General features: G+C 62.7%; 2 protein-coding genes across 2 annotated transcripts; one reads left to right on the top strand and one right to left on the bottom strand.

Annotated features, from left to right (window-relative positions):
- The first annotated feature begins 5,677 nt into the window (after positions 1-5,677).
- On the top strand, positions 5,678-7,915 carry LOC130044928 (bcl-2-interacting killer-like). The gene is made up of 4 exons (XM_056137604.1): positions 5,678-5,806; positions 6,808-6,906; positions 7,352-7,460; positions 7,777-7,915. The coding sequence occupies exons 1-4, from the start codon at positions 5,760-5,762 to the stop codon at positions 7,855-7,857; spliced, it is 336 nt and encodes a 111-aa protein (XP_055993579.1). The 5' UTR covers positions 5,678-5,759; the 3' UTR covers positions 7,858-7,915.
- Positions 7,916-9,058: 1,143 nt separating this feature from the next.
- On the bottom strand, positions 9,059-14,148 carry MCAT (malonyl-CoA-acyl carrier protein transacylase). The gene is made up of 4 exons (XM_056137520.1): positions 13,706-14,148; positions 12,045-12,132; positions 10,319-10,536; positions 9,059-9,705 (listed from the first exon to the last, which is right to left on the bottom strand). The coding sequence occupies exons 1-4, from the start codon at positions 14,132-14,134 to the stop codon at positions 9,256-9,258; spliced, it is 1,185 nt and encodes a 394-aa protein (XP_055993495.1). The 5' UTR covers positions 14,135-14,148; the 3' UTR covers positions 9,059-9,255.
- Positions 14,149-23,949: the final 9,801 nt, after the last annotated feature.

Below are 23,949 nucleotides of genomic sequence, written 5' to 3' on the forward strand. Positions count from 1 at the left end.
GACGTGACTTCCGGGGGGGCCGTGCCTGCTGCTCCCAGCCCCTCAGCCCGAGCCGCTTGTGGGACGTTTTATTTCTCACAGTTCCGTCGGGGTCCTGTCTGCCAGGGCGCGGCAGGGGGTGGGAGCCCTGATCCCAGCCCCCCTTTGAGACTGACCCGGCAACTGGACAGCCCGCGGGAGAAGGGCCGTCCCAGAGAGGGTCCCTCACTCTTGTTTTACACATGAGGGGTTCCGGGGTCCCGGAGGAGCAAAGGCAAAGCCCAAGGGCTCCCCAGCCAGGACGCGCTGTCCTTTGGTGCATCAGTGTCTTGGGATGGTCCCCAAGGGGCGACCTGCAGCGGAGCAGGAGTGGACGGTGCCCATGGGGCAGCCCTGAGACCCGGGACCCCCGGAGCTGCCGGCTCAGGGGTCACACAGCACAGCAAGAAGGCCTGGGCCAAGGGGTGCCACTCAGGGAAATCCCCCCAGCACCCCCTGCCTGCGCAGGCAGGGACAGGCCACCGCTGAGGGCCTCATGGGAGGGACGGAGGGGCTATTTCATTCTTTAGTTTGTCTTCTCGGGCCGCACCCAGTGATGGTCCGGGTGACTCCTGGCTCTGCACTCGGGAATGAGTCCTGGCGGTGTTCGTGGGACCCTGTACAATGGCGGGGTTCAAACCCTAGACAGCCGCGTGCGAGGCAGTCGCCCTCCCTCCCCGCTGTGCTGTCGGTCCTGTTCCTCGTCCTCCCCAGAGGTGGCCCTGACGTCACCTTGGCCCTGGCCCTCCCACACGGCTCTGGATCTTTCTATATAAGGGAATGCGAACGTCTGTATGAGGGACGGCACCAGGACCCTCTCTGGCCCCCGTCACTCAGCTCCGAGACCCGCCTCCCTCCGGTCCCTCCTGACCCTCCTGCCCAGGTGCTGTCACCTGGGCCTTCCTGCCCACATTCCTGAGTTTCCCACCAGGGTAGCCCTGGGGCCAGGGAGCCGAGTCCCCTCGTGCTGGGCAGGCCCCCCACATACATGGCCGCTGAGCGCTGCGTGTGACCCCAACGCCTGCAAACCTCAGCGGCTTATGTCTGAGTGGGGACATTGTGCCCCTGCACCCAGAGGAACAGTGACACCAGTGACAGCTGAGCCCTGACCCCCGGGTCCCCGCCGCCATCTCCGGCTGAGCTGGGGGGGGGGGCATCGATCTGGTCAGATCATCTTGCTGGCCACCTCGGCTGCCTGGACGCCTCCAGCCCAGCTATACCCCTCCAGTTCTGGGGTCTGGGTCTGAGCTGGGGCAGGGGGCGGTGGTTGCTGAGCGGGCTGAGCGGGCCGAGTGGTCAGACCCGGGCGCAGACTCCCGGACCCACGCAAGCGGCCGCTTTGTCAGTGTGGCCACGTTGGTCAGCTTGGCCACATGTCAGCAGTAGCCCCCTCCCACCCTCCTGCGTTCAGGGGCTGGACTCGCCCCCGGCTGTTCCCGGAGTTTTCTCTCCTTCCCCGGCTCCCTTCCCCCTGCATCTCCCCCGACTGTTGCCCGCCTTGGGGGAGGGGGACCAGAGATCCGGTCGTGCTGGGGGGCACATGGGGCTCCCTCGTGGGGACTCCCCGGCCCCCGTTCTCTCTCCCGTTTGCCCCGTTACTGTGTTCTTCATCTCTCCGGACCGGAAGCCCCATGCAGGCAGCTGCGGGTGCAGACCCGAGGCAGGAGCCAGGGGAAGGGAGGGCACGGACAGATGGACGGATGCACGGAGGCACGGATGCACGCACTGGCCTGATGCCTGGAGTTGACCTGTCTCTGTTTCTGGGGATGCCAGCACCTGGGTGGTGGGGAAAGTTCCAGAAGGTGGAGAGCCTGGGGGGTTAAAAGATCGATCTAGGGAGCCCGCCTCACTGTGCATCTCCCCTCCCCTGGGGTCTGTTTACGGTTCCTCCCCCCTTGCTAGCAACACAGTTGCCAGTCTCAGCCCCCCCCAGGTGGCCAGCCGGGTCCTGGGCATCAGGGGCAGAGAGGCCTGGGAGTGGGCGGGTGCCCTGGCTGTGCCTCTCAGCTTCCCAGCCCCCCTCCCACTCCCCCGTAGGCTGTGGGGCGCCCCCCTATTCCCTGGGGCCACTGCCCACCCCACGCAGGAGGAGGCCGGAAGTCAGGCCGCTGGTCAGGCAGACCTCTGGGGCGGCCTTGTCCAGTGGGGCGTCAGACTGGTGGCCCGGCTGGAAATAGGGGAGAAATCGGGGTCTCCATGAGGGGAGCCCAGAGCCCTGAGGGCACCAGAGTTTGCCCCAGCGAGAGCGGTGATGGGGGCTGCTGGGGTGTCGGCTGGGGGGCGGGCACAGAGGGGAGCACCCCCGTGCCCCTCGGAAGTACCCCAGGGTCCTCTCCCCACGTCCGCGTTCCTGTGGTCTGGAGAGGGGGCGGGCATATCCCTGCTTCCCACAGGGGGAAACTGAGGCTTTGGCGGAGCCCCAGAGGGTCCCGGCACCCCTCTGCTCCAGCTGTGGGGTTTGCATCTGACCTTGCAGGGTCTGAGGTGTGTGGACTGCGGCCCGGATGGGGACACGGGTATGTGCCCCCCCAGACGGCTCTATGCCCGTGACCCCGCAGCCGCACCCGCCTGGTCTCGTCTCTGCCCTGCGCCCTCCACACCTGACGCTGGCCCGGCCTGAAGCGTGCCGGCGGCCGCACCCCCCAGACCCCCCTCCCTGGAGAGCTTCACTCCGGGCCCAGCCCGGGGCCTCAGCCGTGACCTCGGCAGGGAGTCCGGCAGCAGGACCCGAGCGCCCACAACTCCCCAGCTGGACACCTGGCTCAGATGGACAGTCCAGGGGGCCCTGCCCTCCAGCCCGCCATCCCTGGGGGCCAAGAAGGTCGGGGTGGGGTGGGTGAGGTGCAGGCAGGAGTGTCGCCCCCCATGGCCCAACTCTTCCCGGGGTCGGGGTCGCCTGCGTGTGGCTGTGGGGGGCCTGCGGGGCGTTTCTGGGGCGGCCGCTTGAAGTCTGGAGGAGGTTCCAGTGGGTGATGCCGGGCGACCCACCTGCACCTCCCTGTCCCCTCAGTCTCCTCCCCGTAATCCTGTCACCTCCCCTTCCCTTTGTGTAAATCCTGATGGTGGTTCTTAGTTCCCAGGGGGGGTTCCCTCCCCGCTTTCATGTGGGGGCATAGAGCAGGAAGTGCCACGCAAACGGGGGTTCAGTCGTGCGCTCCCAGCACCCCCAGCGGCATAGGTGGGGGTCAGCTGCGGGGTGGCTGGAGCAGGGGCCGTGTGCATGCCATGTGGGGGGCGCAGGCAGAGGAAGGGACCCCGGGGACATGTGCTCCTGGTGCCCGAGGGCCTGCGTGCTGGTCAGCGGGGAGGGGTCAGGCCCTCCAGTGCGCACGGCCTGTGCTCCCCAGCCCCGTCGGGCCTTTTAGCTGCCACCGAGAGCCCCCAGAATGGGGGGCCTGACGCCTCCAAGACTGTCCCCCAGTCCCGGGTCTGGGCTCGCTGCTTCAGGGGAGTTGCCGGGTCTCGGCAGACGGCTTGTTTGGTTTCTGTTTTGGGCCACACCCGGCGATGCTCAGAGTTCACTCCTGGCCCTGGCCCGGCGCTCAGGAATCACTCCTGGCGGTGATGGGGGCACTACAGGGGTGCCGGGGATCGAACCCAGGTTGCCACCTGCAGAGCAAGCGCCCTCCCTACTCTCCCGTCGCTCCAGCCCCTCAGCCTTGGCTTTTGACACTCCTGCAGGGGCCTGGGCTGGTGGGAGGACCCCTCCCCTCCCCCACCCCATGCGCCCTGACAGCTCCTTTCAGCCCCCGGGGAAGGTGCCAGCAACAGGTGCGCTGGCATATGCCAGGCCGCGGGCCCCGCGTGGCTGCAGGCGCCGTGTTTACGCGTCTGGTTCCTGAGCCAACCCCCACCCCCACCCCACGGGCCTGCCGCCCCTCAGCCCCCACCCCTCGGCCTTTTATCTAGAACAGATGCTGACTCGCCCGGCCCGCGCAGGAACCGAAACCAGCTCTCGCTTGCTCGGGGATAGGGGTGCTGGCCCGGCTCTCCGGGAACAATGCCGGCCTCTGTGGGTCCCCTGCCCGCGCCCCGCAGAACGTCATAGCCGCCCTGCCTGCGTGACGGGACACCTGCAGGACAGCGGCCGCCCTGATGCGGGCCCACGCCATCACATTCCTCTTGGGGCGCCCCCCCACCCCGTTCCATCCACCTGGCTGGGGTCGGGTGGGAGACTTGGGGCTCAGCCCGACCTTTCCAGCTCGCAACCCTGGTGGGCTCCATCCACACCCAGGAGAGGGAAGGGTCTGAAGCCACATGGGGCTCACAGGGGCCTTTGGGGCGCTGCTCCTCGGGGTTGGGGTGGGAGCGTCCTTCCCGAAACCCCCCTCCCCCAGCATCACTGCGCTGTCAGCTGCCACGAAGCAGACCCGGATCCGAACTCCAGGGCTACACACACTGCATCCTTGTCCCCTGGGCCACGGCTCTTGGGTACCACGGGGTGAGTGGCCGGGCCCTCAGGTCCAGTGGTCAGCGCCCAGCGGTGTGGGGCCAGCAGCTGCCATGGGAAGGACCCGGAAACGCGCCGGGTGATCAAACAGGCCTCCTTTCACCCGCTGGTTTGTTTATGCTCTGGGGCCCGTAGGTGCCGTGGCCACTCCTGGCTCTGCGCCCGTGGGGCACTCCCTGCAGCGCGGTGCCAGGAAACCGAGCCAGGGACGCCCCCTGCACGCCCGCTGCCACCTTCCCGCCTCCCCCCCGCCTCCCCCCGGGCCCAAACCCGCTTCCGTTTTTCCTGCTGAGTTTAGGGGGTCGTGGCTGGTCGTTTTGCAACAGTCCAGCCATTCCACGGGGGCGTGCCGCTCTTGCCGCCCCTTGCTCTGGCGGTGGCCGGGCTGCCACTGTGGTAGCCCTGCGCCAACTCCGCCACCACCCTGCACTGCAAGGGACGCTGGGAAAGGGCGCGTGGCGGATCCGGACAGGGTCGCCCGTCACAAAAGGGGTCTTGCTGCTGGGAAGCCAGGGAAGGCGGCGGGTCCTGGGAAGGGAAGTTGCCGGCCCCGGGGACCAGGGCACCTGCTTGGAAAACGTGTGAGGCCCCCCTCAGTGCTCAGGCAAAGGCGGGAAGTGGGGGAGGATATAGGTCAGCGGTTGAGGGGTTTGTCTGGCAAGTGGCCGAGCCCGGTTCGATCCCCGTCACCGCCAATGGATATCTGAGCCACTCTCTCTTTTCTTTTGGGGGGTTGGGTCACACCCGGTGATGCTCAGGGGTTCCTCCTGGCTCTGCACTCAGGAGTCCCTCCTGGCGGTGCTCGGGGGACCCTATGGGATGCTGGGGATTGAACCCGGGTCGGGCCATGTGCAAGGCCTCCCTGCTGTGCTATCCCTCCAGCCCTCTGAGCCACTCTCTTGATCCCCGCGCACCCCTGGGTGTGGCTCAGAAAATGGGGGGTTCGCTTGGGGACACCGTGGCAGTGGCTGATGACCCCACCCCGACATTTGCTGGGGGCTTGTAGGTGGGCTCTGGGCCTTTGGTTTGACCCGGCCGACCCATATCCAGACCATGTTGAGGCTGATTTTGCCTCATAAAGAGGAACCGTAAGGGCTCGTAGAGATCCTTTCCAGGGAGCCCAGGGACGTGGCCAGAGCAGAGGGGCAGCACCCAGGGGCTGAGGGACCGTGCACATGCCCACAGGCTGTGTCTCTCCCCAGAGATGCCCCGAGCCAGGCCTGTCCCGAGGGACCTCTTTGCCGACTCCTTCCTGCGCGAGCATCTCCCGGGTGCTGGGACCGTCCCCGGCATGACGGACGTCACAGACTACAGCGCTCCTGCACCCCTCCGCCACGGGTGAGGCCCAGGGAGCCCCACACCCCGCCCTCCCGCTCATTCCCGGGGGAGATTTCCCACTGTGGCCCTGGAGGGGGGCCGGGCACACAGAGGGACCCTCAGCCCTGCTGCCTCCATCCCCCTCGGGCGCTCCCGTCCAGCAGGCGAGCTCCCGGCCCGCGGCCACTGTCAGCGTCACTCGGGAGAGAGATCTGGGCTGGGGCGATGAGGAGAGGGGCCCCGGCACACGCCTGGCAGACTCGAGGCCCCGAGTCTGATCCCCTGCACTGCACTGTCACTCCCTCGCCCCTCGCCACCGCACCTGCACCATCGGGGGAGCCCTGGTGGCGCCCCGCTTCTCCGGGCCTGAGCAGTCAGGCAGCAGGGCCGGGCGGCCAAGAGCCGCTGGGGAGACGCAGAGTCGGGAGGGGACGCGGGTACCCTCAGCCCTGGGTCGAGCCTTGGCTGTGGGGCAGCACAGAGGTGCATGCCTGGGCCCACAGATCCGGGAACCTCGTAACAACGGTGGGGGGGACACTTGCCTGTGACCCCACCTCCTAGACTCAAGGTCCCCACACGGGAGGACGGGGCAGGTGGCGGAGGAGAGTGGGCGAGGCTCAGCTGGGCCCCTAGGAATTCCCCGCTGGCTTGTCAGCGGGATGGAATGTGTGGGCGCCACCCCCCACCCCCGCTGGGAGCAGAGGTGTCCGGGAGGCTGCGGGCACCAGAGGGAGATCAGGTTCCAGTCCCCCGGGGTGCTGGGGGTGCCGCTCCCTAGCAAGAGCGGGGGCCCCAATGACGGGGGGTTCAGAGCCCCTCATCCCCCACAAGGGGTGTCCGCTGGGGACCCCCATGGGAAGCAGCCAGCTCAGAATCCCCACTGGGGGTCCTGCAGGTGTGCGGTCCTGGCAGGGGGTGGGGAGGGGTCAACCAGGCCACACAAAAAAATCTTGGTACTCAGAAGAGGACCCTGAAGGCTTCTGCTGCGCCCTCACGGCCCTGTGACCCCGGCTTCCCCGCAGGGCGCACCCCAGCGGCCCGAACGATGTGGCCATGCGGCTGGCCTTCATCGGGGACGAGATGGAGGTGCGGTGGACGCTGCCCGGCCGGGCCGTGCACAGGTGAGCTGGACACTGGTCACTGGGAGCCCGGACCACAGTGGGAGCCTGGGGGGGGGGCGCTGCTGTCCACTGCTGCAACACTGGGGTCCAGGGTGTCCCAAGGTGCGGGGGGTGTGTGTGTGTGGATGGAGTTAAGTTGACACGGCGTCTCGGTCCCTTCCTGGGGTGCCGGGGCCCGATCACACCAGACCCCAGGAAGTAGGAAGCCCCAGGGCATCTCCCCAGACAGGACCACAGTCTTGGCGCAGGACAGACCCGCTGCTCCCCGCCCGCACATGGCTGAACAGGGGCGGGGGGACCCCCGGTGATGAATTTGGAACCAGGAGCAGGGTGGGCGCACAGGGTCAGAGGTGCGGGAGGGCTGGGCCGTGCCTGCCCTGCGGCTGAGTGCCCCCTCGCCCCCCATCCCAGTGCTCACGCCCCCTCCCACCTGTTTCTGCTCCAGCCTGGCCCTCACCTACAGCCAGACGGGCGTGCGGGGCGTCCTCGGAGACCTGCTCAGGAACCTCAGGGAGAGTGCACGGATCTGGGGCTTCCTGACCCTCAGGGCCCGGGTAAGAGCCTTGCGCCCTCCCCCCCTCCCCCAGAGCTGCCACCACAGTCCCAGCCGTGCCCACTTGCCACCCCCCTCCCCAGAGAGGCCCAGGCCCCAGTCCGCTGTCCCCTGCCCCGGGGGCTCGCCCCGCCTCTCCACACCTGTTCACCCAGGGTCCCCTCCCCTGAGGCCCCTCATGCCGGATTGCTCGAGTCTCCCTGGGTCCCCAGCGTCACCAGACCACCCCACCAGCCTGCCCGAACCCCTCGGCGTGGCGCAGGCCCGGAGGGGTCTGAGGTCGGGACTCACGGCTGTCTCCCCTGTCTCCCCCGCAGGTGCGCCCCGCCCTGGGGCGCGAGCTGGCGCTGTCCTTGGTGCTGCTGCTGCTTGTGGGCTGGGGTCTGCGTTTCCTGTGACCCCTGCGGCTGCTGGCAGCCTGGGGGGCTGGACCCCCCTCCCGCCACCCTGGAGGTGGCCTCCTTGGTTGTCTTTTTCCCGTTTTTTCTGAAGATCCCTTTTTGATATTTAAGCTCTGCGTGCTGGGACACTGCTGAGGTCGCCACCGGTTGGCGTCCCCTCCCATCTTTGTTTTCGTCAGAGACATGAACTCCCTGGACCTCGGGCGTTACTGGTTAACGGCCTTGCCTCCCTGCCCCAGCCCCGCTCCGCTGGGACTGTCACCTGGCCGGCGGCCGGGGGGAGTGCTGGCCACACCCCCGTGTCTCTGGGGCCCCAACGAGAACATCTGCTGGAATGGATTTCTGAGGGGTGGGAGAGCGCAATAAAACTGTTGGTCTCCAGCCGGCGCCAGCCCTCTTTGGGGTCCGCCCTGCCCGGGCAGGGCACAGGGCCACACTCCCCGCCTTACGCCCCTTCGCACCCCAAAATTCGCGCGTGCGGCTGTGGGGGCTGGGCCAGCCCCTTCCCTTCTGCCCCCAGTGCGCCACTAGGGATCGTTTCTTTGGCTTCAAGGCCCCTGTGATGGGGGTCCTGAGCCCACCCGCCGGGGGCTCCTCCAGCACTTCCTGCTGGCCTCTCTGTCCCCGTGTGGGGGCTGCTTCTGGGGCCCATGGGCGGAGGGGGCCGGCCAGGGCAGTGTGAGGGAGTGGGGACACTGAAGACACCGCCTGTGTCGATGCACTGACCCTCTGGCCCTGGGGGCCCATTGTATAATCAGCATGGTTAGTAACAAGGCCAAACCCAGGGTCACCTCTTCCAGGAAGCCCTCTGGTCGCCTGCTGTTGCAACTGGACCCTGAGACCGGCTGCCCACCGGTTGTGTGTGAGCCCCCTCTGCATGGCCTGGGTCTCCGTGGAGAGAAGAGGTGCACCCGTGCTGGGGGGGGGAGTGGCATTCTGGAGGACACTGGGGGGTGCAGCTCTCCCGACTGGGTACCTGCAGGTAACAACAGGGAAGCCTCTGACCCCGGTCCCACGGTGGCTGGTGGGTCAGTGTGTCCAGCGACCCCAGCGGGGCCCCCAGCTCACCTCACATCTGGGCAACGATGCCCGCCAGGGGGCAGGACAGTGGAGCTGGAGGAGGGAGGCCGGCGGGGCTCCACCCCCAAAGCTGCTTTCCCGGCGTTGGACACTGTTCAAGGGGGAAACAAGCAGCGGGTAGAGAAAATGCACCTTTAATGCTTTCTCCGGCGTTGGCGCTCACGGCGCTGGGCCACAAGCCCCACCACGTGGGCAGGGGGCGGGGCTCCGGAGCAGGTGGGCGGGGCCCAGGGCTGTGGGCGGGGCCCCAGAGCAAGTGGGCCCCTGGGTGGCACTCCAGAGGGGTGGGCGGGGCCCTGCCAGCAAAAGGGCGCCTCAGGGGGCCGGGGCCGGGTCCGGGTCCGGGTCCACGTCCTCCTCGTCCGGCGTCACCACGTCCACGCTGCTGTAGGACTTCCAGGCCTGCATGTTGCAGCTCCTGAGGATGCTGCCCAGCTGCCTGCCCGGGCCCACCTCGAAGGTCCTGGGGAAGGGGGTGCCCTTCTTCCGCTCGTAGATGATGTGCATCGTCTGCTCCCACTTCACCGGGGCCACCACCTGCTGCACCAGCAGCCTGGGGATGTGCTTGGGGTCGGCGTAGCGGTGCCCGCTGACGTTGGCGTGCACGGCCACCAGGGGCTTGCGGACGCGGACGTCGCGCAGCGCCCGTGCCAGGGGCTCCTGCGCGGGCTCCATGAGGCGCGTGTGGAAGGCGCCGCTCACGGGCAGCAGCTTGGCGCGGCGGAAGTGGAACCTGGCCGAGTTCTTCTGCAGGAAGCGCAGGGCCTGGGGGGTGCCAGGGAACGGGTGTGGGCCGCGCCGGGGGAGGCCCTCGGGGTGGCCTCGCGGGCGCCCCCAGCCCGGACCTGGCACTTGGGGAGTGATGCCCACCCGGGAGTTCCGGCACCATCAGTCTGGACCACCCAGTCTGCGACCCGCACCCCCAGCTCCCCAGGGGGCTCTCCAAGTTAACACCTGGCAGCTCCTGGCATGGTTGAGGAGACCCGAGTGACCCAAGTGCCCGTTCTCTGCCCACAGGCCAGCCAGGAGCCGCAAGGTGTGATTTTGGACACTGCCCGCCACCCCAGCCCCCTGCACCCCCGCCCAAAGGGCAGGCTCCTGGCACAGAAATGCCCTTTCTCCAGCTGCCCACCTCCCTGAGGTGCCCCTCACCCTGTGTTCCCCCTGAGCAGGCGTCTAGGATCTGCGAGAATGAGGACAGCTGGGAGGAAGGGCAGAAGCAAACCCCCCTGCCCAGCGACAGGAGGACGGGAGGGACAGACCCCAGGAGGCTGGCGGCACGGCCGTCCCGGACGCTGGGCCATCAGTTGGCCACAGATCCCCTAGAGACACGGGCACTATCCTATGCCTTTGCCCGGGTGGGTCCCCCCACACCTACCTCCAGGTGGCCCGAGATGACCCTGCAGTCGGGGAAGAGGTAGTTGGACACCTCGCACACCGGGTCCTTCAGGCCCGAGGCCGCACAGTGCTCACGCGCTTCCTGGCAGGCGAGGGCGAACTTGGACTGCGGCTGGCCGAGGACGGACAGCATCCCGCTGGGCACGGCCTCCGAGGCCTCCTGCATGGCCTCCGCGCGCACCTTCACTGCATGGAGCCCTGTGGGAGAGGCCAGGCTCAGCCTACACCCGGGCCCTCCCTGGGGGGGCGGGGGGCAGGGAGTGGGGCACAGGATTTGATGGTCACAACTTGAGGTCGGGGTGTCCCGGCCACCTGTGGGTAGATCCCAGGGGTGATGACCACCATCTACAGGCTTTCACTGCGCCCCCAAAGAATGAGCCTCCCAGCTCTGGGCGCCGGGTACACGTTACCCACAAGTGTGAGTTTCCATCACTTCTGACAACCATGAACCCAGAGCTGGTGGCATCGACCAGGGTGGGGACCGTGGGGTGGGGGTTGGACAGGGCTGTCAGGGTCCCCACCAATACCCTCACCTGGGCCTGCTCCGAGGGTGGGAACAGACCCAGGGAGGTTCAGGCCCAAGCCCTCCCAGGGGCTCAGCCTTGCTGGGCCTTCCAGAACGCCCACAGCACGTCGGGACAGGGACAGGCACCAGCTCTACGGCCATCCATGTCATCCCGCTGAGCCAGCCTGGGCCCAACTGCTGTGTTTATGTTTACTCTTTTATTTTTTTTAAGTTGACCCACAGCGAGCATGGCTGGGTCTACTCCCGGCCCAGTGCTCAGGGCACCAGGTGGTGCTAGAAGAACCTGGGCCTCCTGCATGCAATCCCTGTGCAGAGCCAGCGGCTTTCTCCCGGTTCAGTGCTCTCTGGGAAGAGCAGAGGGGCCTGGCCACGCGCTCAGCAGCACGTGCCCTGGTTGAGACCCCAGATTTGACCGACTCGCTCCCACCTGGGGGTTCCTCAGCATGTCGCCGGTGTGGGGACTCTTATCGCCCAGGGTCACCCCTGCAGGGAGCAGCCGGCCTGGTGGCTTCCGGCCTCGGCTGCGATAAGCTGTTCCCGGGGCCCTTTCCCCGCGGCGAGTCTCTGCGTCTGCCAGTCCCTTGGAGCGGACCTGGGGGTCACACTGTGACACTACTGTCCCCCCTTCCTGTCACATCCCCACGGTCATCAGCACTTTCACTTTTTCCTCGTTTGCTGGTTTAAATGCAAGTTCACCCTGGCTATGTGAAACGGGGTCTCGCGGGGTCTGATCTGCAATTTCCCAGTGAGCAGTGCAGTTTTATTTTTTTTTGCTTTCTGGGTCACATCTGGCAATGCACAGGAATTACTCCTGGCAGTGCTCGGGGGACCTTATGGGATACTGGGACTCGAACCCAGGTCGGCCACGTGCAAAGCAAACGCCCTCCCCGATGTGCAGTTTTAAATCCTATTTATTTTCAGGGGTCACACCTGGCTCAACAGAAACATTCTCTGCTCTTTCCTTCCTGTTCGGCGGCACTTAGAGGCTGCCAGGTGAGGTGGGCGAGGGGCTGCAGGCAGCGACCAGCAGGTCACCCGGTGTCCCCTGGGCCTCCTTCAGACACACTCCTGGGGCTCCGAGGTCACTCGCTTCCCTGCCCCCCGCCCCGCCGAGGCACAGCTAGCCTCCCCTTGGGCCCCTGTCCAGGGCCCCTGTGCACACCGAGCCCTTCCTGAGTACCTTCATCAAAGTCCATGGCTCCGGCGAACACAAGAGCGGCAAACTCTCCCACGCTGAAGCCGGCGGCGGCCACGCAGCCCTCAATCACCTGGTGGAGGACGCACAGTGAGCCGGGCGCCCCCTCGGGAGCCAGCGGGGTGCTCGGGAGCTCTGAGCCAGGTCCAGGTCCAGGAAAGGGCATACAGGAGTGACCTGGCCACTCACGGGCCCACCCGTCGGGGTGAGCTGCCCCAGCCTGGCTGCCCACCTCTCTGCCCCTGGGGGCTCTCTTGTAGGACCCAGGGAGGTGAGTCACAGAATTCGGCCCGAGTCTCACCTTGGGTGAACCCCCTAACTCTCTGAGACTCGGCGAATTCATCTGTACATGGGGTGGGAGGATACGAGGTGTGCATAGTGCTGAGCATGGAGACCCCAAGTACCACCTGCAGGACCCTGAGGACCAACGCCTTGAACACCTGGGTCTCCCTTCCTCACCCGGTCACCACATCCTGGACGCCTGCCTGAGGGTGCCCAGTGCCGCCTGGGTCCAGGTGAAAAGTACTAGGGACCAGGAAGCGTTAGCAGCCAGCAATTCACCTGGCTTTCTTTTCACCCAGCAATGCACAGGGGTTACTCTTGGCTCACGCACTCAGGAATTACTCCTAGCAGCGCTAGGGGGGACCCTATGGGATGCTGGGCCTCGAACCCGGGTCAGCCGCGTGCAAGGCAAAGGTCCTACCTGCTGTGCTATATCGCACCAGCCCCACTTCTGTTCATTTCGCACTGACCTTAAGGACATTCTGTGCCTGGGGCTGGATCAATAGCACAGCGGGTAGGGCGTTTGCCTTGCACGCGGCCGACCCGGGTTCGATTCCCAGCATCCCAGATAGTCCCCCGAGCACCGCTGGGGGTTATTCCTGAGTGTAGAGCCAGGAGTAACCTCTGTGCATCGCCAGGTGTGACCCAAAACGCAAAAAAAAAAAAAAAAAAAGAACATTCTGTGCCTAGGTGAAGCCTGCCTGAGGGTGCTCAGCGCTGCCTGGGTCCAAGTGAAAAGTACTAGAGACCAGGAAGCGTTAGCAGCCAGCAATTCACCTGGCTTTCACCCGGCGATGCACAGGGGTTACTCTTGGCTCATGCACTCAGGAATTACTCCTGGCAGCGCTAGGGGGGACCCTATGGGATGCTGGGACTCGAACCCGGGTCAGCCGCGTGCAAGGCAAAGGTCCTACCTGCTGTGCTATATCGCACCAGCCCCACTTCTGTACATTTTGCACCGACCTTAAGGACATTCCGTGCCTAGGTGCACGGGGTCACCCCTGGCTCTGCACTCAGGAATGACTCCTGGAGGTGCTCAGGCGGGGGACACCCTATGGGGTGCTGGGACTCGAACCCTGGGTCAGCCGTGTGCCAGGCAAAGGCCCTACCTGCGCACCAGCCCCACTTCTGTTCACGTTGCACCGACCTTAAGGACACTCCGTGCCTAGGTGCACGGGGTCACCCCTGGCTCTGCACTCAGGAATGACTCCTGGAGGTGCTCAGGCGGGAAGGGGGACACCCTATGGGGTGCTGGGCCTCGACCCCGGGTCGGCCGCGCGTGCAAGGCCAACGCCCCGCCCCGCTGCCTGGGGGCCCGGCCCGAGCCCGGGGGCGATCGCGAGGGGACCCGGGCGGGGACGCACCGCGGGCTGCTGCGCCCGCAGCTTCTCCACGGCGGCCAGCGAGGCCACGAAGACGGCGGGCTGGCAGTGCACGGTGCGGTCCAGCGCCTCCCGCGGCCCCTGCAGGCTGAGCCGCAGCAGGTCGTAGCCCAGCACGCGCCGGGCGGCGGCGTAGAGGGCGCGGGCGCGCGGGAAGCGGAGCAGCGCCCGGCCCATGCCCAGCGCCTGGCTGCCCTGGCCCGGGAACAGCAGCACCGAGCGCCGCGCGGGCCCCCGCGCCAACGCCGCCCCGGGCCCCGCCGCCGCCTCCGCGTCGCGCAGCAGCCGCGCCACGTCCACCACGCCGGGCGGCGGCGGCCACTGGGAGGCGGCGCGGCGGCCGCGCGGGGCCCAGCCCGCGACCCCCGGGCTCCGCGCCGCCCGCGCCGCCGCTGCAGCCCGGACGCTCATGCCTGCGCGCCGCGGCCCGGCCCCGGCCCCGCGGCCCACTGCGCCTGCGCGGTCCCGCGCGTGTTTCCGGCCGGGCGGGTCCCGCCGCGCGCCGGGGAGAAAGGTTCCGGCCAGGCTCTGAGGTGTCCCCTCCCACCCCTACACACACGCACGCACACGCACGCACACGCACACACACACACACGCACACGCACACACACACACACCCGGTCTCCGGCCAGGCTCTGAGATGCCCCCTCCCACCCCTACACACACACACACGCGCACACACACGCACACACACACACGGTCTCCTTGGGTTCTGGGTTTCCCCTTTGCGCGCACACACACACACACACGCACACGCACACGCGCACACACACACACACACACACCCGGTCTCCGGCCAGGCTCTGAGATGCCCCCTCCCACCCCTACACACACACACACACGCGCACATACACGCACGGTCTCCTTGGGTTCTGGGTTTGCCCTTTGCAAAGAGACTAGTTCCACCTATGAGAATGCAAACGCACGGGAACCTTTTTTTTTTTTTTGTAGCTGTCTTTTCAAGTTTTTGGGGGGGTTCCTCCTGGCTCTGCACTCAGAAATCACTCCTGGCTGTGCTCAGGGGACCATATGGGATGCTGGGAATCGAACCCTGGTCGGCCATGTGCCAGGCAAGCACCCTACCCGCTGTGCTATCACTCCAGCCCCCATATTTTAAATTTATTTATTTAGACTAACGTATTTTTCTGTTTGGGTTTCAGTTCTACAATGATCGAGTACCCATCCCTCCACCAGTGCCCATTCTCCACCACCAATGAACCCAGTAGCCCTCCCACCCCTCCTATCCCCCCCTCACCCTGCCCCACGTCTATGGCAGGGCATTCCCTCTTGCTCTCTCTTTCCTTTAGGGTGTTCTGGTTTGCAATAGAGGTATTGAGTGACCATCATGTTCGGTCTATATAGTCTTCCAAACACCCTTTACTTGGTGTTCCCTGCAAAGGAACCTTTATTGCTAGATGGAGCTAGGGTCCAAGTCTCTCTCTCTCTCTCTCTCTCTCTCTCTCTCTCTCTCTCTCTCTCTCTCTCTCTCTCTCCTGCTTTTTGGGTCACACCTAGTGATGCTCAGGGGTTCCTCCTGGCTCTGCACTCAGGAATCACTCCTGGTGGTGCTCGGGGGACCCTATGGGATGCTAGGAATCGAACCCAGTATGCCGTGTACGAGACAAACGCCCTCCCCGCTGAGCTATCGCTCCAAATCTCATCCAAAGTAGAGGAGTCTCCACAAGGACCCTGACCCAGGTTCCCAGGAACATTATATGGCATATCGTAACATAAGCAATGTTGGCAGTTTTCCCAAGAATTTCGAGGAAGCAGTCCCAAGTCTGTGAGCTAATTGGTCATGCCCACCTGCTGTGCCCAGAGATATCCTCCTTATCACAGGACTGACTGGAGGCATTTAGGGGATTTCCAGCTTTGGCCAAGGACAGTCTCAGGGAATTCTTGGGGGGGGTGGACAGAAACGTAGGCTTACTGCTTGTTTTGCCAAAGTGCAGCCTGTCATGGCACATATGAAGTTTATTCTCGGCCTCACAGGGGCAGGATTAAATGTTGCCAGCAAGTGTCCAGTTGAGAACCATGTTCAAAGCCTATAAGCACACTTTATTTACTTATTTTGGGTTTGTGTCCGTACCCAGTGGTGCTCAGGGATCACTCCTGGAAACGTTCAGGGGACCCTTGTGGGGTGCCAGGATCGAACCTGGGTCATCTGAGTGCAAGACAAGTGGCCAACCCATTGTACTATCGCTCTAACCCCTATGAGTGCTTTAATCAGATTAATTTGCGTGATGCCATTAGGTCCCAAGCTTTAAGATTATTAAATTATAAATATTGCTAACATTTGATATAGATTTTTTTTACTTTTTCGGTTACACCCGGCAATGTTCAGGGGTTCCTCCTGGATCTGCACTCAGGAATCACTCCTGGCAGTGCGCGGGGGACCATATGGGATGCTGAGAATTGAACCCAGATCAGTCACGTGCAAGGCAAACGCCCTCCCTGCTGTGCTATCGCTCCAGCCCATGATATAGATGTTTTATATATATATATATATAAAAATATATATATACACATATTCTCAAGGGGCTATATCCTCACTTCTGGGAACAAATGCCTTTTAAAAAACCAGAAAAATAAGTTCATGAGAGAATGGAAGAACAGGGTGAGAGCAATAGTAAAGTAAGTCAGACTCTTGCCTTGCAGTTGGCCGACCCCAACAGGGGTTCAATTCCTGACTCCCCAAATGGTCCCTGAGCACGGAGCTAGGAGTAACCCCTGAGAATTGATGGGGGTTGCCCCCCAAAACAGTGCCTGGGGTGCGCTGAGATTCTAAGCCCAGGAAGAATGTGGTAGTGTCCAGGCTGGGTGCAAGAAACAGATACTGAGGGTGGGAGGGACACTGGGATTGGTAGGGGTGGAGAATGGGCACTGGTGGTGGGATGAAAACTCAATCATTGTATAACTGAAACCCAAGCACAACAACTTGTAAGTCTACAACTGTACCTCATGGTGTTTCAATATCAAACAAAAAATAAATTAAAAAAAAATTAAAAAAAAGAGAAACGGATACTGAGGTCAAGAAAGAACCTCACAGGCACCACGACAGGCTGCACTTCAGCAAAACAAGCAGTAGACCTCAGTTTCTGCTATCATCCAAAGAATTCCCTGAGACTGTCCTTGCCGGAAGCCAGAAATCCCCTAGATGCCTCCAGCTAGTCCTGTGATAAGGGGGATATCTCTGGACACAGCAGGTGGGCATGACCCATTAGCTCACAGACTTGGGGCTGCTTCCTCGAAATTCTTGGGAAAACTGCCAACGTTGTTTATGTAACCATATGCCATATAATGTTCTCTGGAACTTGTGTCGGGTCCTTGTCGAGACTCCTCTGTGATGGATAAGGCTTGGACCCTCGCTTGAGCTAGCAATGAAGGTTCCTTTGCATTTGCATTTTCTTGTGGAACTGGTCTCTCTGCGGACGGGAAACCCAGAACCCGGTGTAACCCCCCTCCCCAAACCTAGAGAGGCAGAAATGACTTCCCAGCAGCGGAAGACATAGATGCACCGACGTGAACATTTGAAAGTATTTGAAAGTTTGAGAATTTGAGACACTGCTTTGGTCTGTTTCTTTTGACAGAGAAGGATTGGGCCACTCAAGGACAGGAGACATCAAAAACACACTGTTTACCGTTTTTTAAATTATATTAATTGCTTTGGTTTGGGGACACCCCTGACTCTGCTCAGGACTAGTTCTATGCTTGGGGATCACTCCTGTTAGGACCCAGACGACCATAAAAGGTGCCGAGACAATCTCATGCAAGGCAAGCGCCTAATCCCGGTATACTTTATTTTATTCACCTCACTATTAAATGTAAATAATGGAGAATGGGCACTGGTGGAGGGATGGGCACTGGATCATTGCGTAACTGAAACCCAAGCACAACAACTTGTAAGTCTACAACTGTACCTCATGGTGTTTCACTAATAAAAATTTTTTTTTAAATAAAAATTAAAAAATAATAAAAGTTCAGTTCAAAATGGGTTAGAGACTTTGATATCAGACCTGTGTGTGTCTAAAACTGAACTATGCATAAATAAATAAATGAATAAAACTTTGTAAATAAAAATAAATAAATAAACATCTCACTATTAACCCCAAACCATCATTGCATTAATGACGAATCAGTAGAGTTCATGCCTAGTTCAATCAGCCTAATCAATGGCTGAATAACTAGCAATACTCTTACATTAAAAAAAAAATAATGACGGATCAATGTTCTATTGAGATATAATTTACAATACCACGGTTGTTTTGCTGCTACAGAGCTACTACGCCAATTCTAACCCCTCGGGAATGAGTAAGATGGCAGCATTAAAAACTCGAGTGGTTTGGGGCTGGAGTGTTAGCACAGCGAGTAGGGCGTTTGCCTTGCACGCAGCCAACATGGCCGACCCAGGTTCGATTCCCAGCAACCCATATGGTCCCCTGAGCACCGCCAGGAGCAATTCCTGAGTGCATGAGCCAGGAGTAACCCCTGTGCATCACCCGGTGTGATCCAAAAAGCCCCCCCCCCCCGCAAAAAAAATCAAAACTCGAGTTGTAAGGCCAGAAGGATAGTACAGGGGGTAGGACGTCTGCCTTGCATGCGGCTGACCTGGGTCCATCCCCAGCATCCCATAGGGTCCTCTGAGCCCGTCAGAGTAAGTCCTGAGCGAAGAGCCAGGGGTGACCCCTGAGCACAACTGGGGCCCCAAACCAAAAGATAAATAAGAATTAAAAATCAGGGGCGGGGGCTGGAGCGATAACACAGCAGGTTGGGCGTTTGCCTTGCACGCGGCCGACCCGGGTTCAATTCCCAGCATCCCATATGGTCCCCCGAGCACTGCCAGGACTGATTCCTGAGTGCATGAGCCAGGAGTAACCCCTGAGCATAGCGGGGTGTGACCCAAACAGAAAAAAAAAATCAGGGGTGGGAACGTGTATCAAGGGCAGAGCAAGCCCAGCCCGAAGTCTGTTTGCTTTGTTTGTGGAGGGGCACCCTTAGTGCTTAGGGGCGACTCCCAGCTTGGTGCTCAGGGACGCTCCAACCCTTGGCGCCATCCTCCTGCTCGGTGTCCCTCAACTCCAGTCCCCGTGGCTGCATCTCCCAGCTCCCAGCAGCGCCTGGCGGGGCCCCTACACAAGCTGTCTGTGTCTGAACAATACATGAAGTGACTTTTCAGCCTGACACGGCCTGGATGGGGCTGGTCAGCGAGCTCAGCAGGTCCAACGCTTGCCTTGCTTGCAGCTGACCCTGGCCTGATCCTCAGGACCACGTATGCCCCGACCCCCCGAGCCCCGCCAGAAGTCATCTCTGAGCACAGAGCCACAAGTCAGCCCCGAGCAGCACGGATGTGACTCCCTTCTAAAATAAAACACTAAAGGACAAAAGAAAGGACCTGGATGCAGACCTCTGGGTCACTGGGTCCCTCAACGACGGATGGGGCACTCAGCTCCTTTGCGTGGATTCTTTGGTGCTGGGATTAGAACCCAGGGCATCTCTCACGCCAGGTGAGTGCTCCACATCCCAGGCCAGACCTGCTGCATCCGAGTGGCTGCTCCGTGTGGCCACTGGAGGATGACACAAGGGACACTCGGACCCAGGACGACGGCTTGTGCCTGGCTGAACACCCCGCAGCCACAGGGTGGAATGAGCTCAAAAGTGAGCGAGGAGGCCAGAGTGATAGTGATGTCGGCAGGCCCCACGGGGGACTTCTGTGAAGCGGGGAGGAGAAAGACGGTCACTTTCTCCCCATCCGCCTCTGCCACCCAGGACCCAGGGTTACTGGGTTCTTGTCTCGCCTCGCAGAAAGGAATTTCAGGAGTAGATAGGCAGCTAATAAATGGATTTTATTTGGAGGGTTTTTGAAAGTGTGGAGGGGAAGAGAGAGAGAGAGAGAGAAGAGAGAGAGAGAGAGAGAGAGTAACGCACTCAAGGTTGAACTTCTCCAAGGACGAAGAGAGCCCTACACACATCCCAGCATTAGACATGAAAGCATGAAAGTACACATCTTGGGGCTGGAGCGATAGCACAGCGAGTAGGGCATTTGCCTTGCACACGGCTGACCCGGGTTCGATTCCCAGCAACACATATGGTCCCCTGAGCACCACCAGGTGTAATTCCTGAGTGCATGAGCCAGTAACCCCTGTGCATTGCCAGGTGTGACCCAAAAAGCAAAAAAAAAAAGTACACATCTCAAGAGGGGAGATGCGGGCGACACATGTACTCGGCCACGTCGATGCAAAAAGCACGTGGGCTCGGGCAGCATATGTGCGTCCTTCCTTTGTTCAAGGTGGCTTTTTTTTTTTTTTTGCTTTTTGGGTCACACCTGGCGATGCACAGGGGTTACTCCTGGCTCTGCACTCAGGAGTTACTCCTGGCGGTGCTCAGGGAACCATATGGGATGCTGGGAATCGAACCCGGGTCGACCGTGTGCAAGGCAAACACCCTACCCGCTGTGCTATCTCTCCAGCCCCCAAGATGGCTTTTATAGGGTTACTCCAACTTGCCCCCCATGTGGGGCTTCTTCCTAGGTAAAAGTCCGTTGCTAAGGAGGTTACCAGGGAGTTTGGGAGTGATGATGGTCTTCTTTTGGGCTGAATCACTAAAGTCAGGGTATTCAAGGAATTTCCTTCATGCGGAGTTGTCCAATCTCCTCAGGGTTGGTTGGGGCTCAAGGTTTTATCAGGGTTTCTTAGTTCCTGTTTTTCTCATTTTCTGCAAGGTTGGCTTGGGCCGTTGCCTTGGGAGGCCTTCCCTATCCTGCCTACGTCAGAAGGACAGCAGGGAGGGTGCTTGCCTTGCATGCGGCCGACCCGGGTTGGATCTGTAGCATCTCTGAAGCACCCGTCACTGCCAGAAAGGATTCCTGGACGCAGAGCCAGGAGTAACCCTGAGCCCTGCCAAGAGTGACCCCTCACCCCCCAAAAAAATGAGTGTGAGGGGCTGGAGTGGTAGCACAGCAAGTAGGGCGCTTGTCTTGCACGCGGTCAACCCAGGTTCGATTCCCAGCATCCCGTATGGTCCCCAGGAGTAATTCCTGAGTGCAGAGCCAGGAGTAACCCCTGAGCATCGCTAGATGTGACCCAAAAAAAGCAAAAAAAAAAAAAAAGAGTGTGAGCTGTGCAGGGAGGGGCCGTGGCTTTGCCCCCATCCCTGCTGCAAGCTTCCCAGGACCCCCCTGGGTGCAAGCTGGGTTTAAGGGTCCACAGGGCGCTAGTGGTTGGCGTGCGGCAGGGACGGGACGAAGCCTGCCCAGCAGGGCGCAGTGCTGTCTGGACGCCAGGAGCGCCGGGCGGGCTGGTTCTTGGGGACCGTGTTTGATCTCGGGCAGCCGGGCAGCAGCGGGTGCTGCCGAGGAACTGACTCCACTTCCCCTCCTGGCATCAGCACAGGGGCGGTGCAGAGAGGTCGGAAGCCAGGGGACAGAGGGGCCCCACCTCTGGGCACTTCCTCCAGGAGAGTTGGCTGTGACCCAGTGCGCCGCCCGCCTCTGCCTGCCTGCTGGGGGTCCCAGGGCTGTGCCAGGCTGTCATGCCCAGCTGCGTGTGTGTGCCCCCTGGGCTGTTCAGGCAGTTCCGTTGGGGGACAGCAGGAATGCAGAGGGCGCGTGGGCTCAGAAGGGAGTGAGAGGTTGGCGGGAGGAGCCCTGGGTCCCCGCCAGGAGGCGCCCGGGGCGCTGGTGGCATTCTGGGCGTTCACCTAGGCACAGAATGTTCTTAAGGTCGGTGCAAAATGAACAGAAGTGGGGCTGGTGCGATAGCACAGCGGGGAGGGCGTTTGCCTTGCACGCGGCCGACCCGGGTTCAATTCCCAGCATCCCATAGGGTCCCCCGAGCACCGCCAGGAGTAATTCCTGAGTGCAGAGCCAGGAGTAACCCCTGTGCATAGCTGGGTGTGCCCCCCCCCCAAATATGAACAGAAGTGTCAGGGGACTGAAGCAACAGGACAGTGGGGAGGGTGTTTGCCTTGCATGCAGCCAACCGGGTTTGATCCCCGGCATCCCATAGGGTCCCCTGAGCACCAACAGGTGTGATTCCTGAGCACAGAGTCAGGAGTAACACCTGAGTACTTCTGGGTGTGGGCCCAGAACAAAAACACCAAAATGAACAGAAGTTTTTTTTTTTTTTCCTGACCACACCTGGTAATGCTCAGGGCTTACTCCTGACTCCGTGCTCAGGGATGACTTCTGGCTGGGGTTTGGGGGGGCCCTAGGGGGTGCCGGGGATCCAGCCCAGGTTGAGGGTGTGCAAGTCAAGGGCCCTCCCTGCTGTGCTATCTCTCCGGACCCCTGCACTGGTGTTGTGTGTCCTTTGCTGAACCTCCCCCATGAAAAACAGAGACGATGAATGATAATAACGGAGAAGGTTTCCTACGCACGGAAAAGGGAAGAAAACAGCTCGAAAGGCGTGGACGGCAGGCGGCCATCCTGGGAAAGGCAGGCGAGCAGCCTGTGAGTCACCAACACAACACAGAGGGAAAGAAGGTTCCAGAGCCCCAGTGAGAGCAGGCGCCTAACATGACACAGGCCGAGAGAGAGAGAGAGTCCACTGCATGAGCCGAGTGGCCGTGGGGCTGTCCCTGACCTCACCACGCTGATCGGAAGGGGCACCCGGCGTCCTCCCAAGCTTCCTGCAGGTCCCCCCAAAGGGGCCCCCATGACAGTGCTCTGGAGCTGGCTGAGTGTGGGGCCAGCCCAAGCCTGAGCCCGGTCTCGGGGAAAGTTCTAGAAAGCCAGGCTGGCTGTGCAGAGATACAGGGTTAAGGTTGAGGGAAATTCTCAGTGGGGTTAGGGGGCTGACACAGAAGTGGGGGGTGGGTGAGGGGGTTTGTGACTCCCATCCCCGACCCTCAGGCCTGGGAGGGTCCTGAGCAGAGGAGGGGTGTGGCGGGGTCAGGGACGGAGGGTTGGCAGTTAGGGGGCCAGTGAGGGGTCTGGCCTCTGCTCAGAAGGGTGCAGTTTAGGGTTTTTTTTGGGGGGGGGCTTGTTAAGGTTGAACAGGAAGAAGCCAGAAGCACTGGGGGGCTGCCAGGGATACGGAGGTGGGGGTCGTCCTGAGCTGCGTGGGATTCTAGGGCGACAGCTGGGCCCTGGGGGACACAGGGATCTCCTCCGTGAGGGGTCACCTCCTTGGGGGCTTAGGCTTGCACTCTCACTTGGGCATCAACGAACAGCAACTGTTTGGGTGCAGAGAGGTCTGCCTCCCGGGGGTGCCCGCGTGGACCCGGCCGCTAGGGTGACAGCCAGGGGCGAGGGGTGGGGTGGGCTGCGGGTGCTGCCTGGTCCCCCCTGGCCACCAGACTTCCGGGGGAGGAGAGTCCCCCCGCCCGGCCACCCCGCGCGCGCGCGGGCAGCGCCGGCAGGAAGGGGGCGGGGCTGGCAGCCAGGGGGGCGCAGTGCCAGGAGGACTCGGCGCCTTCAGGGACCCGGGAAGAGGTTCCCGCCGCCCTGTGGGCTGAGCGCAGGGTCCGAGTGGGAGGAAGCCTGCCAGGGGCGACCCCCAGCACGAGCGCCCCCCGCATTACCCTTTGACGCGGCCCCCCAAACACCCCCCACCGCGCTGCCAAACAAAACCCAGGGCAAGGCGGGGGGACTGGAGCATTCGGGACAGTGGCCTGGGACCCCGAGACAGTGGCCTGGGACCCCGAGACAGTGGCCTGGGACCCCGAGACAGTGGCCTGGGACCCCGCAGCGCCCGGGGCGGGGGGTGGGGGCCGCCGCCGCCCTCCTCCTCCTCCTCCCCGGGAGAAGCAGCCGAACCTCCCCTCGGCCCCAGGCGGACCAGTTTGGGCACTTGGGTCCGCTTAGGCCGAGGGGCGCCGGGCGGCCAAGTCAGCCAAGGGTGGCGCGGGGGCAGGGCCGCGCGCGTGCAGACGCGGGGTGCGGGGTGCCGAGGCTCGGGGGTCGTGCCCGCCCTCTCCCGACCCTCTATTACGCCCCCCTGAGCTCGGGTCTGTTCTACAGAGCCGGAGATGGGGGGCCTCGCCCCCGAGCGCCCACGCCGCGGGCCCCCCGCAGGGAGGGTGCGCCCCGGAGCGGGAGGGGTGCGGCCTGCGCCCTGGGGCCGCGTGCGCCCGGCTCCGAGCCGCGCCTCTCACCCCACCGCTCCCGCCGGGGGCGGAGCCTGCGAGGGGCGTGTCCGGGGCGGGGCCTGGGGCGCGGGGCGGGGCCCGGAAGGCGGGGTGGGCGTGTCCGGGGCGTGTCCGGGGCGTGTCCGGGGCGGGGCGGCCCG

This window comes from Sorex fumeus, unplaced genomic scaffold (genome assembly GCF_029834395.1).
Source record: "Sorex fumeus unplaced genomic scaffold, SorFum_2.1 ptg000125l, whole genome shotgun sequence".
Taxonomy (NCBI): domain Eukaryota; kingdom Metazoa; phylum Chordata; class Mammalia; order Eulipotyphla; family Soricidae; genus Sorex; species Sorex fumeus.